General features: G+C 53.4%; 8 protein-coding genes across 8 annotated transcripts; 3 read left to right on the forward strand and 5 right to left on the reverse strand.

Moving 5' to 3' along the window:
• Nucleotides 1-492: 492 nt before the first annotated feature.
• On the reverse strand, nucleotides 493-1,323 carry J4E78_009446 (uncharacterized protein; the record flags this gene model as incomplete). Its single annotated transcript, XM_049370036.1, has 2 exons — nucleotides 493-1,038; nucleotides 1,090-1,323. The coding sequence occupies 2 exons, from the start codon at nucleotides 1,321-1,323 to the stop codon at nucleotides 493-495; spliced, it is 780 nt and encodes a 259-aa protein (XP_049218345.1).
• A 6,833-nt stretch (nucleotides 1,324-8,156) lies between these two features.
• Nucleotides 8,157-8,714, reverse strand: J4E78_009447 (uncharacterized protein; the record flags this gene model as incomplete). Its single annotated transcript, XM_049370037.1, has 1 exon — nucleotides 8,157-8,714. The coding sequence occupies one exon, from the start codon at nucleotides 8,712-8,714 to the stop codon at nucleotides 8,157-8,159; it is 558 nt and encodes a 185-aa protein (XP_049218346.1).
• A 1,225-nt stretch (nucleotides 8,715-9,939) lies between these two features.
• Nucleotides 9,940-10,734, forward strand: J4E78_009448 (uncharacterized protein; the record flags this gene model as incomplete). The annotated part of the gene is made up of 2 exons (XM_049370038.1): nucleotides 9,940-10,000; nucleotides 10,052-10,734. The coding sequence occupies 2 exons, from the start codon at nucleotides 9,940-9,942 to the stop codon at nucleotides 10,732-10,734; spliced, it is 744 nt and encodes a 247-aa protein (XP_049218347.1).
• Nucleotides 10,735-10,854: 120 nt separating this feature from the next.
• J4E78_009449 (uncharacterized protein) lies at nucleotides 10,855-12,476 on the reverse strand (the record flags this gene model as incomplete). The annotated part of the gene is made up of 2 exons (XM_049370039.1): nucleotides 10,855-12,265; nucleotides 12,316-12,476. 2 exons carry the CDS (start codon nucleotides 12,474-12,476, stop codon nucleotides 10,855-10,857), a joined length of 1,572 nt encoding a protein of 523 aa, XP_049218348.1.
• A 1,584-nt stretch (nucleotides 12,477-14,060) lies between these two features.
• On the reverse strand, nucleotides 14,061-14,890 carry J4E78_009450 (uncharacterized protein; the record flags this gene model as incomplete). Its single annotated transcript, XM_049370040.1, has 2 exons — nucleotides 14,061-14,084; nucleotides 14,138-14,890. The coding sequence occupies 2 exons, from the start codon at nucleotides 14,888-14,890 to the stop codon at nucleotides 14,061-14,063; spliced, it is 777 nt and encodes a 258-aa protein (XP_049218349.1).
• Nucleotides 14,891-16,958: 2,068 nt separating this feature from the next.
• J4E78_009451 (uncharacterized protein) lies at nucleotides 16,959-19,208 on the reverse strand (the record flags this gene model as incomplete). Its single annotated transcript, XM_049370041.1, has 2 exons — nucleotides 16,959-18,815; nucleotides 18,864-19,208. The coding sequence occupies 2 exons, from the start codon at nucleotides 19,206-19,208 to the stop codon at nucleotides 16,959-16,961; spliced, it is 2,202 nt and encodes a 733-aa protein (XP_049218350.1).
• A 345-nt stretch (nucleotides 19,209-19,553) lies between these two features.
• J4E78_009452 (uncharacterized protein) lies at nucleotides 19,554-23,530 on the forward strand (the record flags this gene model as incomplete). Its single annotated transcript, XM_049370042.1, has 5 exons — nucleotides 19,554-19,694; nucleotides 19,742-20,114; nucleotides 20,161-20,963; nucleotides 21,373-22,347; nucleotides 22,400-23,530. The coding sequence occupies 5 exons, from the start codon at nucleotides 19,554-19,556 to the stop codon at nucleotides 23,528-23,530; spliced, it is 3,423 nt and encodes a 1,140-aa protein (XP_049218351.1).
• Nucleotides 23,531-24,480: 950 nt separating this feature from the next.
• Nucleotides 24,481-26,072, forward strand: J4E78_009453 (uncharacterized protein; the record flags this gene model as incomplete). The annotated part of the gene is made up of 2 exons (XM_049370043.1): nucleotides 24,481-25,371; nucleotides 25,425-26,072. The coding sequence occupies 2 exons, from the start codon at nucleotides 24,481-24,483 to the stop codon at nucleotides 26,070-26,072; spliced, it is 1,539 nt and encodes a 512-aa protein (XP_049218352.1).
• Nucleotides 26,073-26,107: the final 35 nt, after the last annotated feature.

Below are 26,107 nucleotides of genomic sequence, written 5' to 3' on the forward strand. Positions count from 1 at the left end.
TGAAGGCGAGTTGCCCACGACGCGGCCAATCACAGCTTCCCAATTAGGGTTCACCAAACAACAGGAGCGGTTCCGAAGATGGGCAGGGGCGGTTGCCTGCACCTGCGCCTGTGCTGCGTCGCGCTTCGGACTCTCCTCATGCTTTCACCACAGCCGAACGGTTACTGGCACAACACGACTCGACAGGTACGCTCACCACCGTGGCCGGAGTCGTCTCCCGTCTTCATGATGTATGCGATGTTGTCGCCTCGCAGGCCGCACCTTCTTCCGATTGCTCGAACCGTGGATAGCACGATTGGCTCAACGACGCACGCGCTTACCTCATGATGGCCCTGATCCACTGTCTCCCATGCAGACAGCATCGGCGAGACCAATCGACGTTACACAACAACAGCGTGCTGGAACATGTAGCACGAGGATACCTTTACGTGTCAATTCCCATAAGTCGCGAGTACGTCAAGTCCATATCTAGCACGACACTTCCCTGACCTCTCACAAAGGCGCTCTTTCTATCGTGAACAATATCGGCACGTCCGTTCCAACCCTCACATCGTTGGCTTTGACGTGGTTGCTCGTACTGAGCTGACCGCCGTTCATCTGCGTAGGCCACTCCTTGACGTCCCATTCCAGACCTTCGGTAGAGATGATCGCCGGTCCGTATATAGGAAGAAACCCTACGTTCTCGGTAAAGATACCATCTTCCTGTAGCCCTCTCAGCAGAGTCTCTTTACTCCGAAGTATGAAGCTCAGGCTGCACTCGGAGAACAGCCATAGGCGAAGGTCGGCATGTCGATTTTCTTCCCTGTATATCTCGTTCAGGAGCCCAAGGCCCTGATCAACCCTCCCACCGAGGGTACCAAGAACAATCACATCCCGAACCATTGAGGAAGTAAGACGCGACGAGATTTTCTTCATGCATTTCCCAAAGTCTGTGCTGTATTGGTCACCATCGCGTAGCACAGGAACACCTCGTGCTTCGTAGTAGTCACGCACATCATCGCGTAACGAGTCCAAGTCTCCATGGATCATATCGGGTAGCTACGCCTGTCAGCGACCTGTGTTGACGCTATATATCACATACTTACTCACGTATTGTTCGCGTTGCGCTATCAAGTCACCTTTCAGCATGTCGTAAAGTCTATTCGCCCCTCCATCGGCACATATCCGGTACCCCGTGTGCTTCCAAAGGCGTGAAAAGGCAGTGAAGTGGGCTATCGGTTGATTCAAAATGAGAAGATTGGGAGGATTTGGTGTCTTCTCCGGATGGGCGCTTTCCGCAAGAAACTTCGCAGGGTACAGTTCGCTGTCTTCACGTTGCGCCATATTTCTAACTTTCTCTAGGGTATCCAAAAATGAGTGTGGTGATATAGATAATGATGCAGTCAATGCGACTGTCGAAAATGGTTCAGATCGAGAATCCCGGATGACGTGCGCGATGAAGCGGCAAGTGCGATGCAGATATGGCGAACGCACTAAGCCATAGAAGGACTAGCTCATGGCTCCCGCGTCTCTTTCCCCACGGATCACTGATACGCAGAAATGCATGCCTACCACGGTTTCGACCTTTATTTATAACACTTCGCATGTACAGTTCTTTCCTGATGATGTATGAGGTTCCCTTCTCGGCTCCTCGATGCTCCCTTTCGGGGTTATCAATTGATACGTGATAGCAACTACGGCCCACGAAGATTGGATGGTTGGCTGAGGCTTCCAAACAGAAGACCTTAGCACGACGCACGCATTCCAAGCTTCATCCTGAGGTCGTTTCATTAAGACCCCATTTGAGGTCGATGGCCCTAGCGAAGCAGATCTCAAACACAAGCTCTGCTTACGCACAATGGCCCCTTTACGCATAGCAACGCTGACGATGCCTTGCTAAAGATGGGGCGAGGGAGAGGCACTGGCCACCAAAGCCGCGGATGCGAAGGGGTCGATGTGCGATTCTGGGAATGCTTTGTTTCAAGGAAGGGTCTATACCTAAGTACAAGTCACCTGGGCAGTCGGACGTGCGCTTGAGCTCGTGACCTCCAGCAGGCACCACGCGAATTGACTTCATGAGCCTTTACGAGCTCTCATAACGATGTAGAAATCAATCTGATACGATCGTGAGTCTAACAATTGAGAGAATGTATGGATAAGTTGTTGCCCGATGGTTCTTGCCTGCCTGGCGAGGGAGGCTTTCAAGATTAAGGCCATAGATGGCGGCGGACCGTGCGCCGCTCGGAAATGACGTCTGGCGCAATGCCCACCAACCTCTCGGCCACCGCCATCATCTGTGGGATGAAGCACCCACGTCCCGTATAACACATACATCGTCGCCGATATCGCACTTCCACCCAAGAGCGTAGCTTGCGGAAGCTTTCGACACTAAGCATCGTCAGCCCGCCATGGCCCCGCTCTTCCACCTGGGCAGCTGCGGAACAGGGGTCCCACTGTCTAACTTCACCACCAGACGCCACTCCCCAGAGTCCGTCCACATCATCAGCATGAATCTACAACAATAGCCTTGTGCCAGGCACTACAGCGCCTCATCACCGGTGACCCGGCCCCGGTCTGGAACCACCCTCTGGGTGCAGACCACATCAAGACCGCGTGGCATCTGGATGAGCATGTCATTGACGAAATCCTTGATACCCTACCGAAATTATCCAATGGTATACAGAAACTTCTTCTGTTGACACCTAGAACTCGTCTCGGCAAACCAAATCTACTTGGAGCCTCAAGACGTCAAGTCGCACTTACATGACGCTCGAACTGAGGTACGCAATCAGCCAAGCAATGGCACTGGTGAGGCTTCAGCCACACCACGATTCGTGTGCGACCTGTCATCATGGACATACCGAATTCCACCAGCGCGGGTCCTGTCAGCGCGCAGGACACCCCTTGTCAGCATCCACGCGCTCAGGCGCCTTCTACCATGAACGTGCATTCAGCATACGGGCGTGGTGGCGTACCATGCTAACTATCCTCAGCAGCGGCATTTCGTCAGCTCATACACGATGCCTTGACTTGGCTTCCAGCCCTGCGAAGGCGCCTCATCGGTGCTAGGACAATACCTTGCTATGTAGGACCCTACACGGAAGACATGTATCTCGGCCCTAAACTTAGCATCATGCAAGCTTGATGCCGTATATGATCAGCCGTTGGACGGAACTGTCAGTTCTGGTCAAGCTCAAGTCTGCTCAGAATAGACGAGTATATCACAGCTCAATCCCTAACACTCCGTGCAAGCACATGCTTTTGTCCAGAGAAGCTCGACATTATCTGATGCAACGGTCATTGCCTGACTGCGGTTGACTCTCAAGAAACGGTGGTTCTACAGCCAGCTTGACACAACACGCATTGATTCACATCACTTGTTAAGCCAAACATCCGATCGCAATGGATGAGACGACCATCCATACTCCACGAGACCTGTCGGATCACTTTACTACGCAAGCAGTTCAACACAACCCATATGCTAGAATGCCATCGAAAAGAGCGATAGCGTGCGTGACATGCGCTAAGGCGAAAACCAAGTGTAACAAAGCTGTATGTACCTAGGCACATCTTATATAGTCTAAGTTCCTGCGCTAATACTACATAGCTACCTTCATGCTCTCGGTGCATCACCAAGGGTATTGTATGCGAACCAAGATCCACTCGCCGTACTTCGGATAGCAACCACCAATCAAGCGTAAAGAAACCATCTAGACCACCAAACAGGCATTTCTCGGCCAGTGTCATATCACGCCTCAATTCATATATTCCCTCGACGAGCTTGCATTCTCAAGAATCTCAAGGCTCATACGCAGCAACATACATTGATACCGAAGCCACCGCGAAAGCCAGCTGTCAAAACCCAGGGCTCTCTGGCTATCCAATGCTCACTCCGCTTTCACCAAGAGATTCGCAAACCCTCAACGGCAGTTACGCTTATATAAATACTTCCGAACAGGATCCAGATTTCTTCACTCAGTCTGTGGGTGCGAACAGCTATTTTAACCTGGGCACCATGTCACCGCAGACACCAAGCCCGATACATCCTTATCAGCCCGTATCCGTCGTGCACGAGACAGATCTCTGCTTGTATCCACGATTATGGTCCGATGAAGTATTGATGCCCATCGAATGTGGGCTCGACTTCAATGTCAACGATGTTCTACCACAAACTTGGGCTACGCCACACGTCACAGCCGACATTCCAATCGCGCAGACACCCTGGTGTTTGTCTGATTTCTTAGGCGCGTCCCAACAAACCCCAAACGAGCCAGTATCACACGCTACCGGAATCGCTTCCCCATTCCAGTACCAGTTCAGAGATACATCAAGTCCATATCATCCTGACTGGACTTTCTACGAACATACTATCCCCGACCTGAACGTTGCCACTTCGGCAACGTCCATCCATGACTTCAATTTTGCAATAAGTCGTCCGCCAATCTGGGAAGCTTCTTTGACATCGTAGCGGTACTGGCGGTTCTTGGCTGAGCCCGTTTGACAACGCGCATCTAAGGTAAATTGGCAACTGTTATGTAGACTACGAAATGCATGGCGCTCCCATTAACAAGAATCGACATTTCCAACCAAATCTTTCTCTTTGTGCTATGCGGCTCTCAAAGATCTTTGCACTCCAAGCGTTGGATGACTCCCGAAGCCTACGAAGAAGGTTTCCATACTAAAGTCCGCCTATCCCACGTCTGACCAACATCTCTATTGATAATACGGCTATGAGATGCAGAGACGGTACATTGGAACTCTGTTCGAAAATTCCGCATCCGTCAAAAGGCGTGCTGCTGCAGTCTCCTCGGGGTTCCTGCATATGCACTGCTCCAGGCAAGATAGCCAATCCGCCGCGCTCCGACGTGTAGTCGCCTACTCCTGCCGTTTGAGCGGCTCAAACGGCTAAAGTCATCCCTTGCATAGTATTGGTTCTTACACCTTCGCTCACTACCGCCTCAGTGAGCCAAAGCAAACTTGTGCATTATAGCAAGCCTACTATGACAACGCTACTGCCCACTGTTCCCACGTGAAGATCATACTGCCTCCGCCACCCTGGTCTTATCAGAACCAAGGCATGTCTAGTATGATCTTCAACCTTGCAGCCGAGGTCACACGACCGTTGATCATATGACAACGACCGAGTGTTGTAGTCATGGTGTTCGTTTTCGTCGGAGTTCACAGCCTTCTTGCCACCCTGCATTTGTGGCGAGAACACCCCACTGTCATCCTTCAGTTGCTTACTCGCATAACTCACCGATAGGTGGCAGATGTTCCGTCAAAACCCTCGAGGCAAGGTACCACAGCGCGCATGCGTCTTCAAGCATACGCACCTCATGGCTATCATGCATTGTGCCTGGACCTGGCGCTCGATTCGCACGTGTGAAGAAGGCCAGCGTTAGGGAGAACAAGGTACATGATGCTGCGTTGCATCCAGAAAGATACTGTATGAGTGAGTGGGCCCTGCATCCATTGGACGACGCAGGGGACGGGTCTGGAGCAGCGATTCAGGATTTCGCGCGCTTTCAGCAGTGGCTTATCGGCTACTTCGAACACCTACACTGCGAAGCTTGCTCTTGGAGCGAATGGGTCGTTTGGTAATTCTCGAAAAATTGTAACACCTATAAAGAGCTGTGAGATGGTGGATTGGATGCGCATCTCATACAGCTGATTTCTTTCCTAATCTCAGAACAGTGTCGGCCCGCTGCGGAAACATGGTCTCTACACATCGACGGACCGACCCATCACTCGCGCGTGACGGCACGCCCTTTGCGAGAAAACAGCGACCATGGCGCCACAGCGCTTGTCAGACGCATGCACGGCTCACCCATGGAGGGCGCATGTGGTTAGCTCGGCAGATCCTGCGACCGAAGCCCACCTCTAGCGGGCTGTACCGACGCGAATGTAGCGGCCTGCGGCATCGTATCTAGGTCTTCTTTGAACGTCAATTCTACGAGTCTCACACCACCAAATTGACCTACAGTCAGCCTCTTGAATGATTCAAGAAAAAGGCGCCGCGCCCACCTGGTAGCTTGCTGCTTATCGATAGCGTCAAGTCCAATCGTAGGTACCGTGATCCTTCATCGTTCGTGTCATCATCGTGTGGGATCAGGCGTGTTGCCTGGATGCAGGAACGATGATCACTCGAAGGCTTGGCAAAATGGGACTCAGGTTTCCCATGGTGTCTTCCTGATCCAAAACCTGGCGTATAGCATATGCTACCGGAGTACTGGGTTCTGCAACCACCAGCCCGGTAGTGGTTGGTCGTATTCGAGGCCTTCCGGGACACACACCCGTTCCTCCGATGACCATGTACCGCAGAATCTACGGCGCAAGCACTACCGGAGCGCATGAAGGTTAGATTACACGCGGAATACCCTTGCTTTTTATCGATTTACAGGTCTCGGATGACCAACACCACCTACATCCGTCCTGTGGCGTGCTTCCCCGGTCATGATTATCCCGACAATGTCTACAGTTTCTTACTGTTCCGATGCTTGTTTGTCTATTTTATTGGCTGATGCTATACCCAAATGCACTCCTGCCGTTGCCTAGTCTCGCAGGCCTTCTCGGTTACGACACGGACACTGAGTTCGCAGCTGGGAAACCTCCAGTCGAAGTGCATGGCCATTCTTTGTCCATATCAGCTCTGAGCGTGTTACTCTATCGAAAGCCAAGTTATCGTCTCCACCATTTCGTCAGCCAATAGAACCTCGCATCCATCCATCCAGAGCCAGTGGACCAGCCACATGGGAGACTAGGATGATATGCCCAGGCCGAGAATCCACCGCCATGGAACGGACCCCACTTGCAGCGAGTATGATGAGGGTGGGTGTATCATGTGAGACATGAGTCTGGTAAGAGTTCAGTCTATCCCCAAGCGCAATCGGGCCGAGCCATGGAATACGGAAACGGATATCCAGACTGGACAGTGTGGACGCTCTTCCCGTGCACGCCTCGTGCTTCATCGTGATCGAGCCACGATAACAGGAAAGGTACCGAGCCTATCAAATGGCACGCGAAATGTACTCTTCGATCGAGTGACCCGTGAAGGATGCTTTGATAGCAGATATCGATAAATCCCAGCAGCAGAACAAGGGCCTGGATGACATGACCGCGTTGACCGGTAAGGCTGACCTTACCAAAGACTCCTTCTGCGAACATGGCAAGGGTAAAGCTTCACCCGAGTAGTGAGGATGGATTGCAAAAGAAGGTTGGTCAGCTCCTTCCCGGCCGTCTTTCCCTGCTAGGACACACATCGCAAGGTGCCACTTGTCTTCTCAACACCAACCCGTCTTGAAGATCTCAATCCTTCCCGTGTCGTCCCGACCCTTCCTTCCCGCCGCAAGCGCTCCCCGAGTACAGTCTTTCCACTCAGCACTAGCTCGAACAAGGTGACCGGCATACTTCCACTATTGAAAATCGACGTTGGTGTGAAAGGATGCCACCCGGTCCACCATGGACGCGTATCCCACCTGGCATGCTGACGCCGTCGGCTTGGTTCTGGGACCTACTCCACATTCCTTCGCGTCGAAAAGCGAATACGGTATTCAGCCGGTCGAGAAGGTTCCGAGGGACGGTTAAGAGACCACGTTGTTATCACCACCCGGCTCTGGAAGTGGTGGCGAGACCGAATTCCGCCATGGCCTGAAAGCGACGCGTGGATGTGCCAGCCGATCTCGGAACGAAGAAAGGTGTGTGAGGGTCTGGGTGCAATCGGCAATGCATAGCGGTCCCTAGTGTTCAACCCAGCCGTCGGCGTGCGCGTAAAGCCTTTTCTCCTCGGAAGATGGCGGAGTAGTGCTCCTTCTGATCGAGCTACGGGAACGTAGTCAGGTGACTGGGACGTCTTCTGTGAACATCATATCCCCAATCAGTATAGTCATTAGCCACGACGGCCTTCGTGCGCGAGTCAAAGGACCTTTGCGTCGTCTCTTCTCATCCTCGCTTACTTACCGCACACGTGGCACGTATACGCTCCACGTGTGGCTGAAGCACGTGTTCTTCGTCTCCTAGCACAGGATACAAGGTGTTGAGATTATCGACCTCTCGCCTCAAAGCGTCGTCACTCATATCTCGCAGCGGGGTGACGTACAAACATTCTGCGCGCCGAGCCAGAATGACCTGAGCATGATTCTCCTGGCCTGAAGTCAGCATCTGCTTGCCCTGAACAATGGCTAGAACCGCAAGCTACTCCCGACAGCGCCCCATCCCCTCAGATGCAAGTAACTAATCAAACATACCTCAAGAACCATCTCACAAACCTCCACATAAGCCTCCGCTTCCCAAAAGCTAAACCCAACCACAACATCAACCCCCCTCCCCTTCTCCCCACCACCCCACTCCTCAAACCTCAGCCTTCCATGCTCAAGATCCGATCGCACCTTCCACCTTTTCGACACTTGGAGCGGCGTAAAGTTCTGCAACATGTTATACAGCAGGGAAAGCGAAAGGAACGGCTGCGCGCCATCATGCACAATGCAGATTTTCCTGAGTCGCTTGATATCTCTTTCCCACATGATGCGCCAGAGGATCTGCACAATGAGTTCGCGACCGGGTCCGCCGATGCCTTTTTCTGTGTGCTCCGGGCGGTACCGGATGTAGAGTTCTTCTAGGGCGGTGAGGCCGGCGCGGGCGAAGTTGAAGGGTTTTACGCGGCGGCGGTTCACGTCTGGGGTGTAGAGTGAGGTGAGATCGGATGGGAGTTTGATTTGCAGTTTTGTGATGCTGGACATGGATGTTGGGGGGAGTAGACTGGTTCTTCGGATTAGGTCGTCTGCTGATGACCATGGAAGGGTGAAGATCGTTGCGGTCCAAGCGAGGGTGTGGTATTCCTCATACAGTTGATGGCATGTTGATGATAGTGATAATGGAGAAAGCTGTAGTGGTGGTGGTGCGGTGCCGGGGTCGCGGGTGAGGATGTAATCTATTATTTGGTTCTTCAATTCACCCGGTAGCAGCAGGAGCGGGGATTGCTGCGCCATTGTCGTTAGGGTGATACATCTGGATCGTTGTGTAAGTGCAGATACGCGTAGAAGAACGCGCGCCAATGCTTTTTGTGATGGCGAATATGATGAGTTTGTCGTTCATCGTCGCCGCTGCGGAACGCGTGTCATGCTGTGTGGGGCTCATTCCGAAGCTTAGTCAGGGGTCCAGGTTTGATCTTGATGTTGTCATCGTTCCTGCGCTTGCAGGTGCTCATCGCTCTCGAGTTGTGACGACGATTCCTTTGACATGCAAGCGCCAATCTGTTGTTAGGTTCAGTGTTTCGAAGGCTACTAATGCATATGCTTGACGCGAGGGGAAGGATGCGACACGTTCTTGAGCATCATCTTCACGCGTACGCGACGCGTCCCTTCTAGACTGCTTTCCCCGCCTGCAGCGTCTGACTACAACCTCGACAAAATTTACAAAGCAAAGTATCAAGTCATCGTACCGCTACGAAGGAACTCACTCGCAGTACAAATAAGCTTTGCGCGCAACGGCATGGCTGCCGCCAACGCTTTCACCTAAACCCAGGTACCCAGAACAGCACGTCCGATCTCATTCTACCCGGCACGCTGCACCTTGTTACCCGGACTGAAAGATGTCCAGTACGAATTGTACTACCCATATCCACTATATGAGTACTCTAGAGATGCCGCCTACCCCGCTTGGGCTTGGGTCGACATAGCCCATCCGGCAATCTGGAGTTCATCTAAAAACTACCACATCGGGACCGCGTACTATCGGCAGCAACCGAACCGATACCATTGGCACCAGGCAGCTGCACCATCAGCAAGAAGGATTTGCGCATGTATTAGCATGGTCAGGAGGACTCTGGTCTTGAGCACTGTGCTTCCAGCAGAGCCTTAGTCGAAGGAGGATCGGTGATGGTCGGGCTCGGATCGAGAGGTCGTATAAGACAGGCTGAGATGGCTAAGTTTCAGCAAAGTTATTAATCGGAAAGCAGCAGCAGTCATGAAGTCCGTCCTCCTTCCATGGTTAGCAACGGCCCTTGCGCAGCAGGCTAGCGCCCATTGTTTGTACTTTCATCTCTGTCCTCCGGACTAGTTGCTAATGAACTTGTAAGATGTATTCAACCGCCTCATAGTGAACAACACCATCTCTCGAGAGTTCCAATACGTCCGCGACGTCTCCGGCAACGCGGGTACCTACGATGACCTCTGGCTCAAGACCTTTCCCATCTACGGGCCCGAAAACGCAAACGTCACATGCGGCCGCGGCTCCTTCCCCGTCCACAATGCCGATACTATACAGACAGCGACCATTGTTGCTGGGAGCGATGTTGGACTCATGGTGTCTGGGCCCTACTACGAAGGTGATGTCCAAGGATACATCTTCCACGAAGGGCCTGGGCAAGTGTTTCTTTCTAAACTGCCGGATGGAACAAAGAGTTTGATGGAATACGACGGGAAGGGAGATTTCTTCAAGATCGCATACGCAGGGCCGGCGGACAAGACGACGTGGTCGACTATGGACACGCTGTCCGTTAACTTTACGATTCCCACTGCGACGCCCTCAGGCCAATACCTATTGCGCATCGAGCACTTCATGCCATCTATGACTCTTGGTCAGAGTCAATGGTTCGTAAACTGTGCGCATGTAGAGATCGTGGAAGGCGGCAATGGAAGTCCAGGGCCGATGGTCAGGTTCCCGAATGCATACGCTGAAGATGATCCAAGTATCTGGTTTCCTACGCCGAACGATCTGAGCTTGTACAAAGAACCGACGCCCGCAGTGTGGAAGGGCTGATGGCGTTCTTACTTTGATAAGAGAGATACATTGGTGCATGTGGAAACATGTAGAGTCGCATTTTTTTATGAGCTATTTCTATCCTGTATCCGACTACAATGTCCCATGTTCTCTCCGTAACTACGCCCTGTTTACATCCATCTTTCCCTTCATGAGCCTGAACCCCCAAACTCCGTCAACCGCAATGATCGTGAAGAATGAGAAAACCAGGCTTCCACCAAATACCAAGCTGTGGTATGTCCAAGCATCTCCAGCATTGAGGTCAACCACTTGACACGCAATCGCCCATGGTAAGACGTAAAGAATGTTCGATGCGAGAGACTGGTAGAGATACCAAGTTGGGCGCGTCGATACCAGAATCGCAGCTAGTTGTGTCGACACACCGTACATGATGTAACACCAATCGATGGTGCGCCACATACGTGCGGTTATACGTGAGACCTCCTCTGAGCCTGAGAGGTATCGTGCGAAAGGCTCAGCACCGGCGAATGACATGATGAGACAGAGTGGAATCTCCACTACTAAGACAATCATGACGGAGTAAACTGCCCAGCGTACAACGCTCCCCAATTGTCGACGTGTAATTTGCAGCTTCACAGCCCGTGAGATACCCACGATGGTCGCGCGCAATGCTCCCCATGAATGCCCCACGAAGGTCAGTGTGGTCGCCTCCAGTGCCATTACGGGTACCATTATCAGGCCCCATCGGATGGTTGAGAAGACACCCCAAGCAGTTGCGTAGTCGCTACCCAGCCCGACGATACCGTGGACTAACCACAGGTATAGGGCGTTTCGGATGGCTGATTCTGAAAAGAAGATCGCACCCGGCCTGGCGAGTGTGACAAGGGCGGGCAAGGACGGGGCGGTACCGCGGCTGGATGTGTCGCTATGGACCGGCGACTTGGAGCTGACACTCGTTGTGTAAACAAAGTACGCCAGTCCAGCAAAAGCGGAAGTGAGATTGCAAGCCAGTGAGATACCAGCCTGCATGTTCACTGTGGGCGTGATGCTCCCGACATGGAACTTCGAGATGATGATCAAGTCGAGAATGATGTTGACAGCGAACTTGACGGAACTGATAATAAGTGGGACATCCGGCTTATCCAGCGCGCGAGTTGACGTTGAAATCGCATACTCTATTGCCGAACTAAATGCAGAGAACGCGGAGATGCGGATATACGTGACGCTCACATCTCTCACCTCGACTGGAACAAAGCCTTGCGCAAAGGTAGAAGCGCCTGCGACGAATCCGATACTCATGATAAGCCCGAGGAGCGATTGGAAGAGGATCAGAGTGTGAGTGAGCTGCAAGCGCTCACGGAAACCACGACTGGACTTGTCGCCGATGACGAGGTAGGAAGCACGCGGTAGACCTTCGTTCAAGACTTCTGCGACCACGCCGATGTACGTATATGTGTCTGTAGTGACTACCATGGATGAATCGATGTTCGCAACCCATAGCTTCGACAAGGTGCTATAGAGAGCTGGTAGGATAAACGCGCAGATGTTGAACAAGAGCGCTCCTATGTATCTGTACACAGTCAGTTCGTCTTTCATAACATGTGCGCAGTGTATTCATACGTATCGCGATGTAGTGACGGCTTTAGATCGACAATCGCCTGCTTCTTCCACGATAAGCGCTCGCGATCTTGTGCTCCATCGAACGCTTCGTAGCGCTCATCTACCGCAGAGCCGGTAGGCGAGCTGGTAGCGACTATGTTGCCGTGTTTGGACGGAATCATTTGGTATCGATGTCGGGGACGTGATTGCTGTCGATACTGCGAAACGTGAGTGAGAGTGGGCATTTTATCTTATAACCGTGTGGGGTAAAGGCCATACAAAGCAAACGTGATGACAAACAACCCAGCCACACGCACATGCACGACGCCGTGCACTGCATGTTCAACGAGTACAGTCAATGGGTTGTTTGATGTGAGGGTGAAGGAAGAGGCTATGCGGAACGGATGGTGGGGGAATGCAGGGCTTCGCCGCGGACCGTGATCCTTACCGACGTACAAGGTGTTCCGCGGAAGCAAAAGCCGCAATGTGATAGGGTATTTAATTGGACAGATTGAAGGGAAGCTGCAATAGACGCTGTGCGAAGGGAATGTATTGGCTCGCTTCGAGAGTGACATCACTGTCAACCTTGCTCATACTTGACAATATATGCGTTCGTGACTGACAGCCAAGTGCTGTTGAATATGTGGATAAATCTCATTTCGAACTATTTCTTGGGTCACAATTTTAGTTGGCCTCAGCAGAGTACAAAATACCCGCTTAGCAATGTTTTCTTCCTATACGAGAAATCAGTGTCGGTTTTTGCGTCCGCTGCCGCAAGGTATTGGCCGACATCATCCACCACTTCATGACCGTAGTAGCTGCCGTACATCCAGCCTTCCACATGACATTCCCCAAGTAACTTCCAACGTACACCAATACTATCGTGCGCCTTTCTTAGCACAAATGGCACGTGGCCCCCGTCAAAAATGACCACTAGGTCGTCAACCATGGCATGCTTGGGTGCTCTGCCCATGTACCCATCGACGGTAGTGAATATGTAGGGGTAGGTAGAATCCAAAGCGTGATCTGAGGGCAGATGGCGGAAGTCCTTTGGCATAGCTGGTGGAGAGGGATACTTGTGCAAAGTAAGCATTCGCCAAAATCGGTTTTGGATTCTCTCTGGTGTCATATCGTTTCTCGTCGGGTCCTGATCCGTAATTCGCTTCGCACAGGTTTGAATATGACGGAATACCTCCAGTAAATTTGTGATCGCAGTGTCGATTGAGTTGTTAGCCCCAAATCTGTAGGAATGGCCCGTTAAATCTGTGAGCCATACATCAGACGACGATATGACTTCAGCGGACTGGAGAAAAGCTTCCAAAGTCTGATATGTGTCTGTCTTGAGTCGTATCTGAGCTTCTCTCTCCGATGATAGCATAAATCGTGGCTTCCAACAGCCGCTGATACGATCTACGATTACACCTCGAATCTGGATAGAGGCAGGTTGAATCAATTCCGCACAGGCAACTCGACTCATGCCCGCTCTGCTTGCTTCCGTTTTACTTCATATCATACCAGAGCTATAATCTGGTTGATAGAGAAATGATGGATATAAGTCGTCTCGTCCTCGGAAGTCTGCGTCGCGTAATATGTCAATGTTTCCAGCTGCAATTTCCGACCAGGTGAACTCGAGAAAGACGCCTGTAACACTGAGACTGTAGTCGGGAACGATCTTAGGCGGTTCTTGGACCAATCCAAGGAGAGCATATATCATATCGCGCTCATCAGTACACTTAGGAGGGATAGTATGTGCCCATTGGCAACATTCATATAGAGACATCCCTTGTGAGCTAGGGTATGGAAAGCCTTGCCACGAACGACGGAAATTGAAGAGATTATACACCCTGGTGACGTTGTTATGAAGTTTAAGCGAAGGTGACGATGTGGTGTCCGACCGCTCGACTTCGAGAGAGACATGGTCGATGGCATTGTGCAATGCATCGTCACTGATATGCTGGTTGCCAGAGCAGAAACGCACATCTTTAGCGAGAACGAACTCCTGTATGGTCCATAGTCTAGTGAACCACGGTGTCTCAATTATCCTGAGAACAGCTAAAGTAACCATGTCGAGACGACTGGTAAGCTTGAGGTCGGCAGTTGACATGTCGTTATCTGATGCTTTCTCAAGCCCTTTCCAATACTTGAAATCGGCGATGAAATGTTCGTTACTCAGCCACACCATGACTCTTCTCGCAGTCGCGTAGACGGAGCCCATATTCTTGACTTGGTGGCTCTTCTCCAAGTTGTCTGACTGGTTAATGCAGACTGCATCTGCCCAGAGGATCCGGCTCCGGTCCGGGTAGCGCATCGCCTTCAGCGCAAGATACAAGCTCTCTGTGATGCGCAACAGACCATTGCTTTCCACATCGTGTAGATAGTATACGGGGTTAGGGCTGCCCCAAACGTACGAGATAGCTTCGAACTCGATGTCGGAATTTGTGCGGTCTATCTCAAGTATCCGACAGGACAAGGCTGAGCCGGATGGTCCTGGTAGAAGCTCCAGAACGCGAAATGAATCAGGCGTTTGTAGCGCTTTGTGGGTGTAACGCTGGACATCAGGGTGGATCAAATCGGAAGTGTCCACTGAATCGGACATTTCGATAGCATGAGGCTGATCGGACGATATTTTGCGGCGCTTCAACCAAGAATTGGCTGTAAGAAACGCTGTAATGCGCATTGTTTCTGGAAAGTACCGACGGAGCGTTTGGCGTACGACTTGGGTCTAATCGTGGATAGTTCATGAGGGAAGAGGTTGTCAGATTGAGGTGAGAAGGCAACGAAAAGTGCGAAAGGCTGAGGGCTGAAGGCAGCCTCTTATATACGTCTATCCATTGGGTCTTGCGCAGTCATGCGCGGAGGTCGCGCATACGCCTATCACAGCTTGCCTTGCCGCACTCGCCTTGTCACTGTCGGCGATGCGATGCGGTGCATGACAGGCCGAAATACGGAACTGAAATGCATTCTTGTTTCGCGGTAGCGTCGTCGAGCATACGATTTGAATAGTTTGATTGTATTGAGCAGTGGTGTAGTGAACATCCGAGGATGAAGTAGAGATGCAGCAGGTGCCAGGCGCGCCCCGCATTTTGGTAAACTATGCCCAAAGCTGTTATGTTGCCCCACCCCACGTGGGCCATATGTGAGGTAGGCAGTCCTGGAGGTACGAGAACCTACTTTGCCTCAAAATGACATCTCTTCAGCAACTGAAAAAATACAGTTCTCTGCAATGTATATCGTTCGTTCCACAATGATCGTGACTTCTAAATCTGGACGGTGATGGCAGCTCCTCTTACAGACCACACTTACACTCGTTCGCCTCGGTGTCTCATTAAACACCAACACTAAGCTCTCTCAATCGCCCGAAACCGATGTTCTAGGAGGAGGGATTTTTCTAAAAGGGTATGATGTGCTGAAATCGCCAATCTCGCGAATCTCAAGATGCTGAACGTCCCATCCCTCTACCGCAAACAACCCTCACAATCATCCATACCCACAAATTCAATCCCCTCCCCGGACCCCAACCTCGGCTTAAACCACAAAACCCACACCCTCCCCTCCGGCACAACCTTCCACATCTGGACGCCCACCTCCACCCCCATCGCAACAATCATCCTCCAACACGGCTACGCAGAATACTCCGTCCGCTACCTAACCTCGCATTCCTCCCTAATAACGCACCTCCTCGCCGCGCACTACACAATCTACGCCCTCGACCTGCACGGCCACGGCACCTCCCCCGGCCACCCCCGCGCCGTCGTCCACGTAGGAAAAGCAGTAGCCGACCATCTCGCACTCCGGCGTTATGCTGTTGAACAAGAGAACGGGAGACCGGTCGTGTTATTCGGACACTCCCTCGGTGGTCTAATAACCGCGGGGAGTGTGGCCAAAGATCCAAAGGGAATTGACGGTGTAATCCTAACCAGCCCCGCATTCCCCGGCCCCTTCCCCTCCGCCGCCCGACTAGCCATCGGCGTCATAGCACGCACAATACCCACAACCTCCATCCCCGGCCGCGCGGTGCCCATCTCCAGCCTCACACGCCTTCCGGTCGAGATAGAGAAATACCTCGTCGATCCTCTGTATTCCAAGAAACCGATATGTTTCTTAACGGCTGCGACGGCCGTGGATGTTGCAGATAGTGTTAGAGCGAAGATGGGGGCGTGGACAGTGGCGACGTTGGTGGTGCATGGAGACGAGGACGCGTATTGTGATTGGAAAGGGAGTGAGAGGTTTGTGGCTGGGATAGGGACAGGGACAGGGGAGAAGGTGTTTGAGGTTGTCGAAGGGGGGAGGCATGAGTTGTTGAATGATGAGTGTGGGGAGGAGGTTTTGGAGAAGGTGATGGCGTGGATCGGGGGACGGGTTAGAGATGGAGAGTTGGTGACTGCAGAAGAGTGTGTGATTGATATGCTATAAACGCCGCCCAATGCAACAATATCTCAAGCCATAGCAATGCATAGCAATGCGAGCCGGACTAGTGATTATACAAGATGCTGATATCCGTATCTCATTCTACATGATCGTGGATGAGCGCGGAATTAAAGTGGTATCGTCCCTGAGCTCAGAAGTAGGGGTTATCTTGCGGGAAAATGTGCAAGTTGAAATCAGAGCCATCGCCCAAGCCGCTTGCGCTGATGATCTCCTTCTTAAGAAAACACTGAACATGTCTAGACAGTGCTTCCACTGCTGAACACCTTGCCGAATGCATCTCCCTCTTCCATACTCAACCCCTCGTCTAGAATGTCGTGCGCCATGTTGACGACTTCATCTTCGATCCCTGCTTCTAGCACTAGGCCCTCGCTGAAAGCCAACCGCGTCAGCGCAACGAGATAGGCATGGTGTCCACCAAGCGTATTCACCAACTTGCTCTTGATGTCGAAATCGGCATTTGTCGTAGTGACGTGATAGATCAGCTTCATAGTCGCATTGATGGAATCGACCTTTCGCTCTTGAGTTGGTGCGATGGGATGTCGATATAGACTTGTGACGCAGTGGTCGAGGTACTTGATCAGTCGGCCAATGCAGAGGCCGTTCTGGGCTAAACGACTAGAGCCGTATTCTGGGATAGAGAACTGCGTCAGGACCGAGATGACGAGCAGGCGAAGGTCCCAGAGGTCGGCTTCGGAGATAGCTAAAGCTTCACCGAACGAGGCCAAAGGATCTGGAACGGGCTTAGGCACCTCGGTGAAGAGGTTGGTGAGGCGATGGACCAGAGCGTCTTCGTTGCTTGCTTGGTTGTCTTGGGCGGAATCTGCGAATGTTATGGGTCCTATTGAGGTAGATAGTGCAGAGGTGCCAAGTATGCGCAACATGAGCGTGATTTGAGCATGTGGTTGCTCTTTGACGAGGAGCATGATGGCGAAGCTTGAAGGGATTGCTTGCCATAGACGAGCTATTGCTGTGGAATCTATTGACGACACGCAGCTGCTGGCGATCAGATACAGCAACTCAAGACAGTCTTCAACATCGATGTGAGATGCAATCTCTTGCTGCTTCGCGGAGTAGAGATCGGCAACGGCCTTCTCACCTCCTTTGGCTGCTTTCGAAATAGGATCCGCCACGAGATCAACAAAGGCGATTATGAGCGGTACTACGCGCTCGGTAATCTTGACGGCAGTCTCGATGGGCTCACATGCGAGGATGAAGTGCAGTGCATCGAGTATCAGAGATGTCGGAGCGTAGTACTTCTCGGACTGACACCGCTTCCACAGGTCGAGGAAGATGTGACATATCTGTACTGCTAGCTCGTGTACATTGGATGTGTTGATCTTCGCCAGGGCATCATACACTATCGAAGAAAGCTTCTTGGATGGCTTGGACGGAAATGCATGCGACGTAAGTGCTTCGAGGACGCGATCAGTGCCATTTGATGATGGATGGGATAGCAGGCGGTGTAGCAGAGTGAATCGACGGTCGTCGCGTCGAAAGTGCTCGAGCAGTGCGGCGTCTATGACAGGACCCACGGCTGGTGCTGGCTCTGTTTCTCTTTGCCGAGTTCGCGGTTCACTCAGCTGCAGCGCAGGCAGTGGTATGGGGCTCTGGTCGATAGCCTGCCGCTTCCGCTTGCCGGCTTGCTTTGGCGTCGCCGTCTTCTGCCTCTCGCGGTACTTTGACGGTGATGCCATGACAACGTCGTCGTCGTCAAAGCCATCGCCCAGTGGGCCTCTCGTCTTCTGCCCCCTCTTAGGTGTGCTCGCCGGGCTGATTGCCTGCGCACCTGACTTTGGTCGTGAGGGCATGGTTCTGCCAGGCCGTCGCGCCATGACAGACTCTCGCGCCTCGTGCTGGTTGAACATGTTGTCCGTCTGCACCGACTCCTTCTCCCGTCGCAGCTTCTCCATCTCGGCACGCAGCTTGGCCAGTTCGGTGCTGTGCGACTGCTGCTGGTCCGCCAGCTGGCGCTCGTGTTTGCGGTTTTCGGCATCGTAGCGCCTTCGAAGGGTATCGGCCTCGCCCGCCTTGGTCTGCAGCTTCCCCTTCAGCTCCTCGGCTTCTCGCTTCTCGCGCGCCTTGTCTTGCTCTAACTGCGATGATCAGCGGGGCGTCTACAGACTGAGGTGGACGTGGCGCACCTTCTTGATGCGTTGGAGCAGCGCATTGGGGTCAGCCTGAGACCTGCGCGGCTGCTCTTCCACTTCCATCTGGTCATAGTGGCAATGTTCGATAATGTCGTTGATGTTGTCATCGATGTGACTGTCATAGCCCTCCTCGTCCAGCGCATATAGAGGCGGCGGACTATGCGCATCGTCCAGATTGACTACCTCGTCGCCATCGTCGGGGCCGTAGTCGGACTCTGGCTCCGTGTCGGGCTGGTGCTGTGTCGCGCGGATGGCGCTCGCCTCGAGATGCTGCAGGGCGTCGGCGGGCAGGTCGTCGAGGTCATCGTCAGAGAAGTCGTCGAAGTCGTCGTCAGCCATTGTCGGTCCATCTGCCAGCGGGTCTGCGCGTGAGCATGTCCCAAAGCGGTCGCGATGCGGGGCGCATGGACGCGTTGTTGGCGTGTTGGCGGTTGGCGTGTTTGGGTGCTAGGGAAATTCACATGCAGGCTGCAGGGTCGCTAAGCTAAGCGGCGGTGCCATGACGCAAGCTGCCCGTGGTTACTTGTCCGCCAATTTCACTACTTGGCCCAGTCGAGCCTGCCGCCAACACCACCTCCTTCACCCACCCCGCCCTCACCCATCGCGCCTTCCCCTCCGGCCTCGCCCCGGCTGCCCCTATACCGCCACAGGATACCAGGCGCAACCGCCCTCTCCTCCTTCACCATGGCGCGCCCGAGAAAGGACGTCAAGTTCAACCACCAGGTCCGCAGCGCCAGCAACGGCAGGGCGCGGAGACCCTCGCAGAGCATGTCCGAGTACAGCGACCCGGGCAGCCCGACTATCAAAGAAGAGACGGCACCTCCAGTATGTTGGCAGTCCACTGCCCACGTCTCCCCAGCTGACAGCGCCAGGCCTCCGAACAGCCCCCCCAGACCGAGTACGAGAAGAAGAAGGCCAACTTCATAACGCGCACAACATGGACCCTCGTCATGATTGCCGGCTTCTTCTGGGCCCTCGGCGCGGGTCATCTCTTCATAATCATCATTGTCACGGCAGTCCAGGTCATATCCTTTAAGGAGGTCATCGCAATCGCAAACGTGCCCAGCAAGGCCCGCAGCCTGCGCTTCACCAAGTCGCTGAACTGGTACTTCCTCGGCACCGCCATGTACTTTCTCTACGGCGAGAGTGTCATCTACTACTTCAAGCACGTCCTGATGGTGGACCGTCTGCTGCTGCCCCTGGCTACCCACCACCGGTTCATCTCCTTCATGCTGTACATTATTGGTATGTCCACCAATCCCATGGTTCATAGCTGTGCTAATTTCTCAAGGCTTCGTCTTCTTCGTCTTCTCGCTCCAGAAGGGCCACTACAAGTTCCAGTTCACCCAGTTTGCTTGGACGCACATGGCCCTCTTCCTCATCGTTGGACAGGCGCACTTTGTCATCAACAACATCTTCGAGGGATTCATCTGGTTCATTCTCCCCGTGTCCATGGTCATTACCAACGACATCTTCGCTTACCTTTGCGGTATTACGTTTGGACGGACACCCCTCATTCAGATCTCGCCCAAGAAGACATGGGAGGGCTTCCTCGGCGCCTGGTTCTTCACTGTTATCTGGGGTATGCTCGTTGTCCACTTCCTCGGGGACTACAAGTACTTCATCTGCCCCGTCAACGATCTGGGCGCAAACATCTGGTCCGGCCTCGAATGCAGGCCAAACCCGGTCTTCATCGCGCGCGACTATACCGTTCCCTTCCTTCCCGAGGGTCTCCCCATCCCGCGAACATTCAACATCATGCCAGTGCAATTCCACGTCATCATGCTCGGAACCTTTGCTTCTCTCATCGCGCCTTTCGGTGGCTTCTTCGCTTCTGGCCTGAAGCGCACCTTCAAGATCAAGGACTTTGGCGACTCCATCCCCGGTCACGGTGGAATGACTGACCGCATGGACTGCCAATTCATAATGGGCTCGATCGCCTTCTTCTACTACTCGAGCTTCATCGCCGTGCACCACACCACAGTCGGTGGAGTGATTGAAGCAGCCATTACTGGACTCACTTACGAGGAGCAAATGGAGGTTGTCAAGATCATGAGCAAGCACTTGGTAAACCAGGAAGTGATATCACCAAAGGTATGCAGTACTTTCCTCTCGATACAAGCATAGACTGACATCTACAGGTACTGGAACTTCTTTCAGAGCAAGTGGTGAGGAGGTGAGCACGTGTTTGTGCGAATTACGACGGACTATAGGTATTTAGGGATGGGAAGAAACGCAACGCCTGACGCTGTTTCGATATAATACGGTACGGAAGGGGCATGGGCTTTGCATGAGACGTGTTGGTATTTGGGCGCATATACCCTTTTTGCGGCTTGGTACGGGATAGGAAAAGCATCTGGAAAGTGCACTTGTGAATATAATACAACTAAACTCTTACCGGTCTACCATGTACAGTGATATGCCAGGCAGTTGTGGTGTATGACGAACCGAGGCGCGCGCACGGACGCAACATCTTACGCTGCGCGCATTGAAACTTTGGCAGTGCACATCACCCACGCCAATGCCACCCCGCCCTTTCGTGAACGACGGCCTGTGGCGATGCCTTTGTCCGGGGTTTCCGTCGAATGCTGGAACGACACCGCCCATTGTAAGAGGAGGAGCTAGGCTGCTGCCGCGCAATGCACCGCGAAACGATGCCACGCCCAACTGCGGCCGCCAACTGCGTACCTACAACCGCTCCAGCGCACCCTCGGCAGCGAACGACACTTTCTTCTCGCAACCCGGGGCTTCCCTGAACGGCTTCCGGTCTTTTGTAGAGAAGCCTCGCGCTCTCCCATCCCACACTTCTCGCGATAGACCTCCGCTCGCCCAGCTCCCGACCTACATCCTATACGAACATGTGCGGGCCGAGGGCGCCAAGGGCAACTTCGACGAAGTCATGAACATCTGCAGGGTATTGATCAAAGACAGAGGGGAGCTGCCGAACAGGGAGATGTACACAGCCGTACTACACAGCTTCGTCGACTCCGTCAATGGCACGGCGGGGAAGGTCCGCAAGGTGCTGGAAGAGATGGGCTTCTGGGACGAGACCGATGGATCTCTGACCGGAAAGCCAAGAATCCTGCTGGATGCGCGGGGCTGTGAATGCGTGCTTGAGGTGCTCGCAGTGCACCCGGACTACCTGCTCCGCACCGACATCCTCGAATACATGAAGTCGCGATGGTTCATGCCATCCGACCGTGCGCGCAACTTCATCATAGCCGGGATGCTGCGCGAGCGACATTTCGAACACGCACTCGAGTTGCTGGAGGAGATGGTCAGGCACAAAGCACGCGTGGAGAGTTGGCTGTTTGACAAGGCCATATGGATGCTGCTGGAGTTTGGCGAAGTCGAGGAAGCATTCTACGTGCTCAGTCTCAAGGAGGGCGTGCACAGCAAGAGTAGCGGAACAGGTACAGTCCAGCTCAGTATCGCTCTCTGGGGAGCGTTGCTAGATGCCGCGGCGCACAAACAGCTTGTAAGTGAAACCTGTGTCATGCATCCTAAGGGAAGTTGCTAACACCGTGAAGTTCGCTGAGACGAGCCTTGTATGGATTGCGCAAGTCCAGCCGGGCTACCTGAAGCCCGGCACCGGCGCCTGCCTGCACGTACTCACTCTCGCCTCACGACACGGAGACATCCAGCTCGCTACCGATGTCTTTCGCGTCCTGACCGAACGAGGTACAACGTTCACCTCGCAACACTATGAACTGCTCATATCCACATACCTCAACGCCAACGACCTCCAAGCAGCTCTATCTGTCATCCTCATCATGGTTGATTCCAACTTGAAGGTCAACTCTGGGACCTGTGATCCTCTCTACTGGTATCTGTCCGCTAAAAACGACAACGATGACAGCAGACCCATGCAAGCCTTCAGATATCTGCAAGACTTTGAGACTTCTGGCCGCAAAGTTCCCACCGCTGCCGTCAACGCATGCATCAAAGCCAGCATCGCAAGCAAGCGCCTGGAAGAGGGCATCGAGATTTACAAAGCCCTACACACAGTATCGCATGCTGGCCCGAACACAGAAACGTTCAACATCCTGTTTCAAGGCTGCCATAGGTCCGCCCGCAAGGAGCTTGCCATGTTCTTTGCGAACGAGATGGTCAAGCTGGGTCTCAAACCTGACCGCATTACGTATGATCGTCTGATCCTGGTGTGCCTAGAATCGGGTGACCTGGAAGATGCTCTGCTCTACTATGAGGAGATGCGGTCAACGGGCGCGACAACTGGCAAAAAGGGCCCCTTGAAGCCTAGAAGGAAGACGTGGGAGACGTTGATCCACAGGTGTGTCTTGAAGGGCGACGAGAGGGCTGTTGCGCTGTTGAAGGATTACAAAGCTAGTGTGGAGGAACCGCGAATCGCAGTGGAGCGAGCTGTCATCGATCGCTTCGAGTATGGCATCATACCGACCAATCTAGCGGAGATCGGACGAGCGACACCCGAACAGACAGCCGACGCTGTCAAAGACCGACATGGCAGGCCGGAGGCTGGTCAAACCCCAGACGCTGACTCGGAACTGTCGGAGGGACGAAGTGGGGCGGGCCCTGAAGGAATGAGCTCGAGTGCGAACACCGAGACGGAGACACAGAGAGCCGAATCCGTTGACGGGCTTTCACAGCTTATGAGAGTTAGCAAGAGCACCAAGCAGTACTAGAGTTTGAGCATTCATACAAAGCCATCAGCAGGTCAGACATCGACTGAGGTCTGGCCAAGCAATAACAAGCTACACTATCGTCTCGCGCAAAGTCTTATCTCGCCGCATGCGCAGGTACATACTTTCAAACTTACCGGCGGTTTCTTGCTGTCTTCTAGCCGACCCCACGGGTGTGGAGCAATCAGGCAGATTCCCTGGTTATCCAGCTGTCGTTTCATCATCAAATCTGGGCCGGCGCACTACTCACGCGCGTTGAGCAAATTGCGTCTCTCGCCCGAGCTGCCTGCTGCCATCTTCCGACGTTACGGAGCGCGCACGGCGATGGTGGGGATAGAACAAGTACCGAGGCCGCAATGCGAACCAATCGCGCCGCACGCGTATCAAGGTTTTTAAGCACCTAACGTCTTCTTGGAAAAGCTTAAATCCTGCCGCAGAGCCTCAGTACAAATTCGGCCCACATGAAGCCTCAACCGTCATGATAGCGCTGCGACAAGGGCGTAAGGATTTTTCCTCCCCAGCCGCTCGCTTTGAGGCGAGCGACGCCGAACTATGGCCGCGGCCGCAGACGCGCCCTGCTTTGTGGTCATGCTGCGAGTCAATTCCCGCAAGCACGGACTGCAGACCGGTCAAGAAAATCGAGGCCGTTTGTGGAGGGTTACCTGCTAGTGTTGCGGTGTATGGGGTCGGTGCTAAATCGAGGCATCCGGTGCAGCTCGCTGGCTGGCTATACCTGTATCTCCGGGTCAGGGTGTTTACCCCCCCAAAGGCGGAGCACTAAGGCCGCTCAATAATGCACTGACTGGAGTTTGTCTCCATGGTAGTGTGCCCACATTGCAGGATATTGTGGGGTGCGCTTCTGGAGTACAAGTACTGAGCTGCTGTCCATCCCGTCTCCTTCTGTAGTCCCCTCCTCTCCCCTCTGAATCTTCCTGCCTTCGTCATTCTTCACCATGGGACTCACCGGAAAGACTCTGCAGACGGCACAGCTGTTGCTCGTCGTTCTGCCAGCTTTTGTGCTGTTTGGATACAACCAGTCTGGTGTGGGTGGTCTGTTATCTCTCCGTGACTGGAACGACCACTTCCCGGAGATCAACACCATCGATGCTACCGGCGCGGAGAAGAGCAGCAACTCGACCAAGCAAGGTGCCGTTGTCGCCACCTTCACCATTGGTGCTCTCTTCGGTGCTCTGTCTTGCTCATGGATTGGCGACATCCTCGGACGACGAAAGCTCATCTTCGGTGCCGCATTCCTGACTCTCGTCGGCGAGATCCTGCAATGCACTAGCTTCCAGCTCGCGCAATTCGTCGTCGGTCGCTTCATTCTAGGATGGGGAGTCGGAGCTCTCAGCGCTACCGTCCCAGTCTGGCAATCCGAATGCTCATCGTCTGCCAACCGTGGTAAGCACGTTGTGCTCGACGGTTGCTTTATCTCCCTCGGCTACCTCCTCGAAGCATGGATCAACCTGGGATTCTTCGAACAGGATAACCTGCCTCTGCAATGGCGTATCCCGCTCGCCATTCCCACCGTCATCTCCCTTGTCCCCATGGCCGCTGTATTCAGCATCCCTGAATCACCTCGCTGGCTAGTCAACAAGGGACGCGTCGAGGAGGCTCGTCTCAGTCTGTCCAGCTTCAAGGGCTTGGATCTGCACGACCCCGAAATCACAGCTGAGATCAGCGGCATCGAACTGGCGCTCGAGGAAACTGGCCGCAGCGCAGCGAAGATGAGCGACATCTTCACTATGGGCAAGGACAAGCTGTTCTACCGCTTCTCACTCTGCATCTTCCTCCAGTTCCTGCAGCAAATGTGCGGTAGCAACCTCATCTCCACCTACTCAACCGTAAGTCCACGTCTCCCCTGGCTATAAAACCCAGTTCTAACACAGATCAATAGATCATCTTCCAACAAGGTCTCGGCCTCGACTCGGAAACCTCGCGCATCCTCTCCGGCGGCGCGCTAACCTGGAAGTTCCTCTCCTGCTTCGTCGCCTTCTTCACCATCGACCGCTTCGGACGCCGCAAGCTCTTCATGTTCAGCGGCGCGGGCATGGCATCCTGCATGTTGGCCCTCGCCGTCGCATCCAGTTTCCCCAAGACAAACCAATCGGCTCAGATCGCCAGCGCGCTCTTTGTCTTCCTCTTCAACTTCTTCATCCCGATTGGGTTCCTTGGAGCGAACTTTTTGTACTGCACGGAAGTTGCGCCGACGAGGCTGCGGGTGCCTATGGCGGGTATTTCCACTGCCAACCACTGGCTTTGGAACTTCGTCGTCAACATGGTCACGCCCGTTGCCATCGAAACTATCGGCTGGCAATACTACCTCGTCTTCCTTATCATTTCCGCTATCATTCTGCCGGTTGTTTACTTCGGGTACCCGGAGACCATGGGTCGCAGTCTGGAGGAGCTGGAGATGATGTTCACAGAGGGTACGAGCATTCCGGCTATTGTGAGGGAGAGCCGCAAGCCGTTTACTAGTCCTCTTCCTGAGCATATGCTCGAGAAGGGTGGGAAGGATGTTGATGAGGAGGAGTACGTGCACTGAGCACGTGGAAGATAAAGAAGCATGCTGGTATATAA

This window comes from Alternaria triticimaculans (genome assembly GCF_023758025.1).
Source record: "Alternaria triticimaculans strain BMP 0046 chromosome Unknown scaffold_20, whole genome shotgun sequence".
Classification (NCBI taxonomy): Eukaryota; Fungi; Ascomycota; class Dothideomycetes; order Pleosporales; family Pleosporaceae; genus Alternaria; species Alternaria triticimaculans.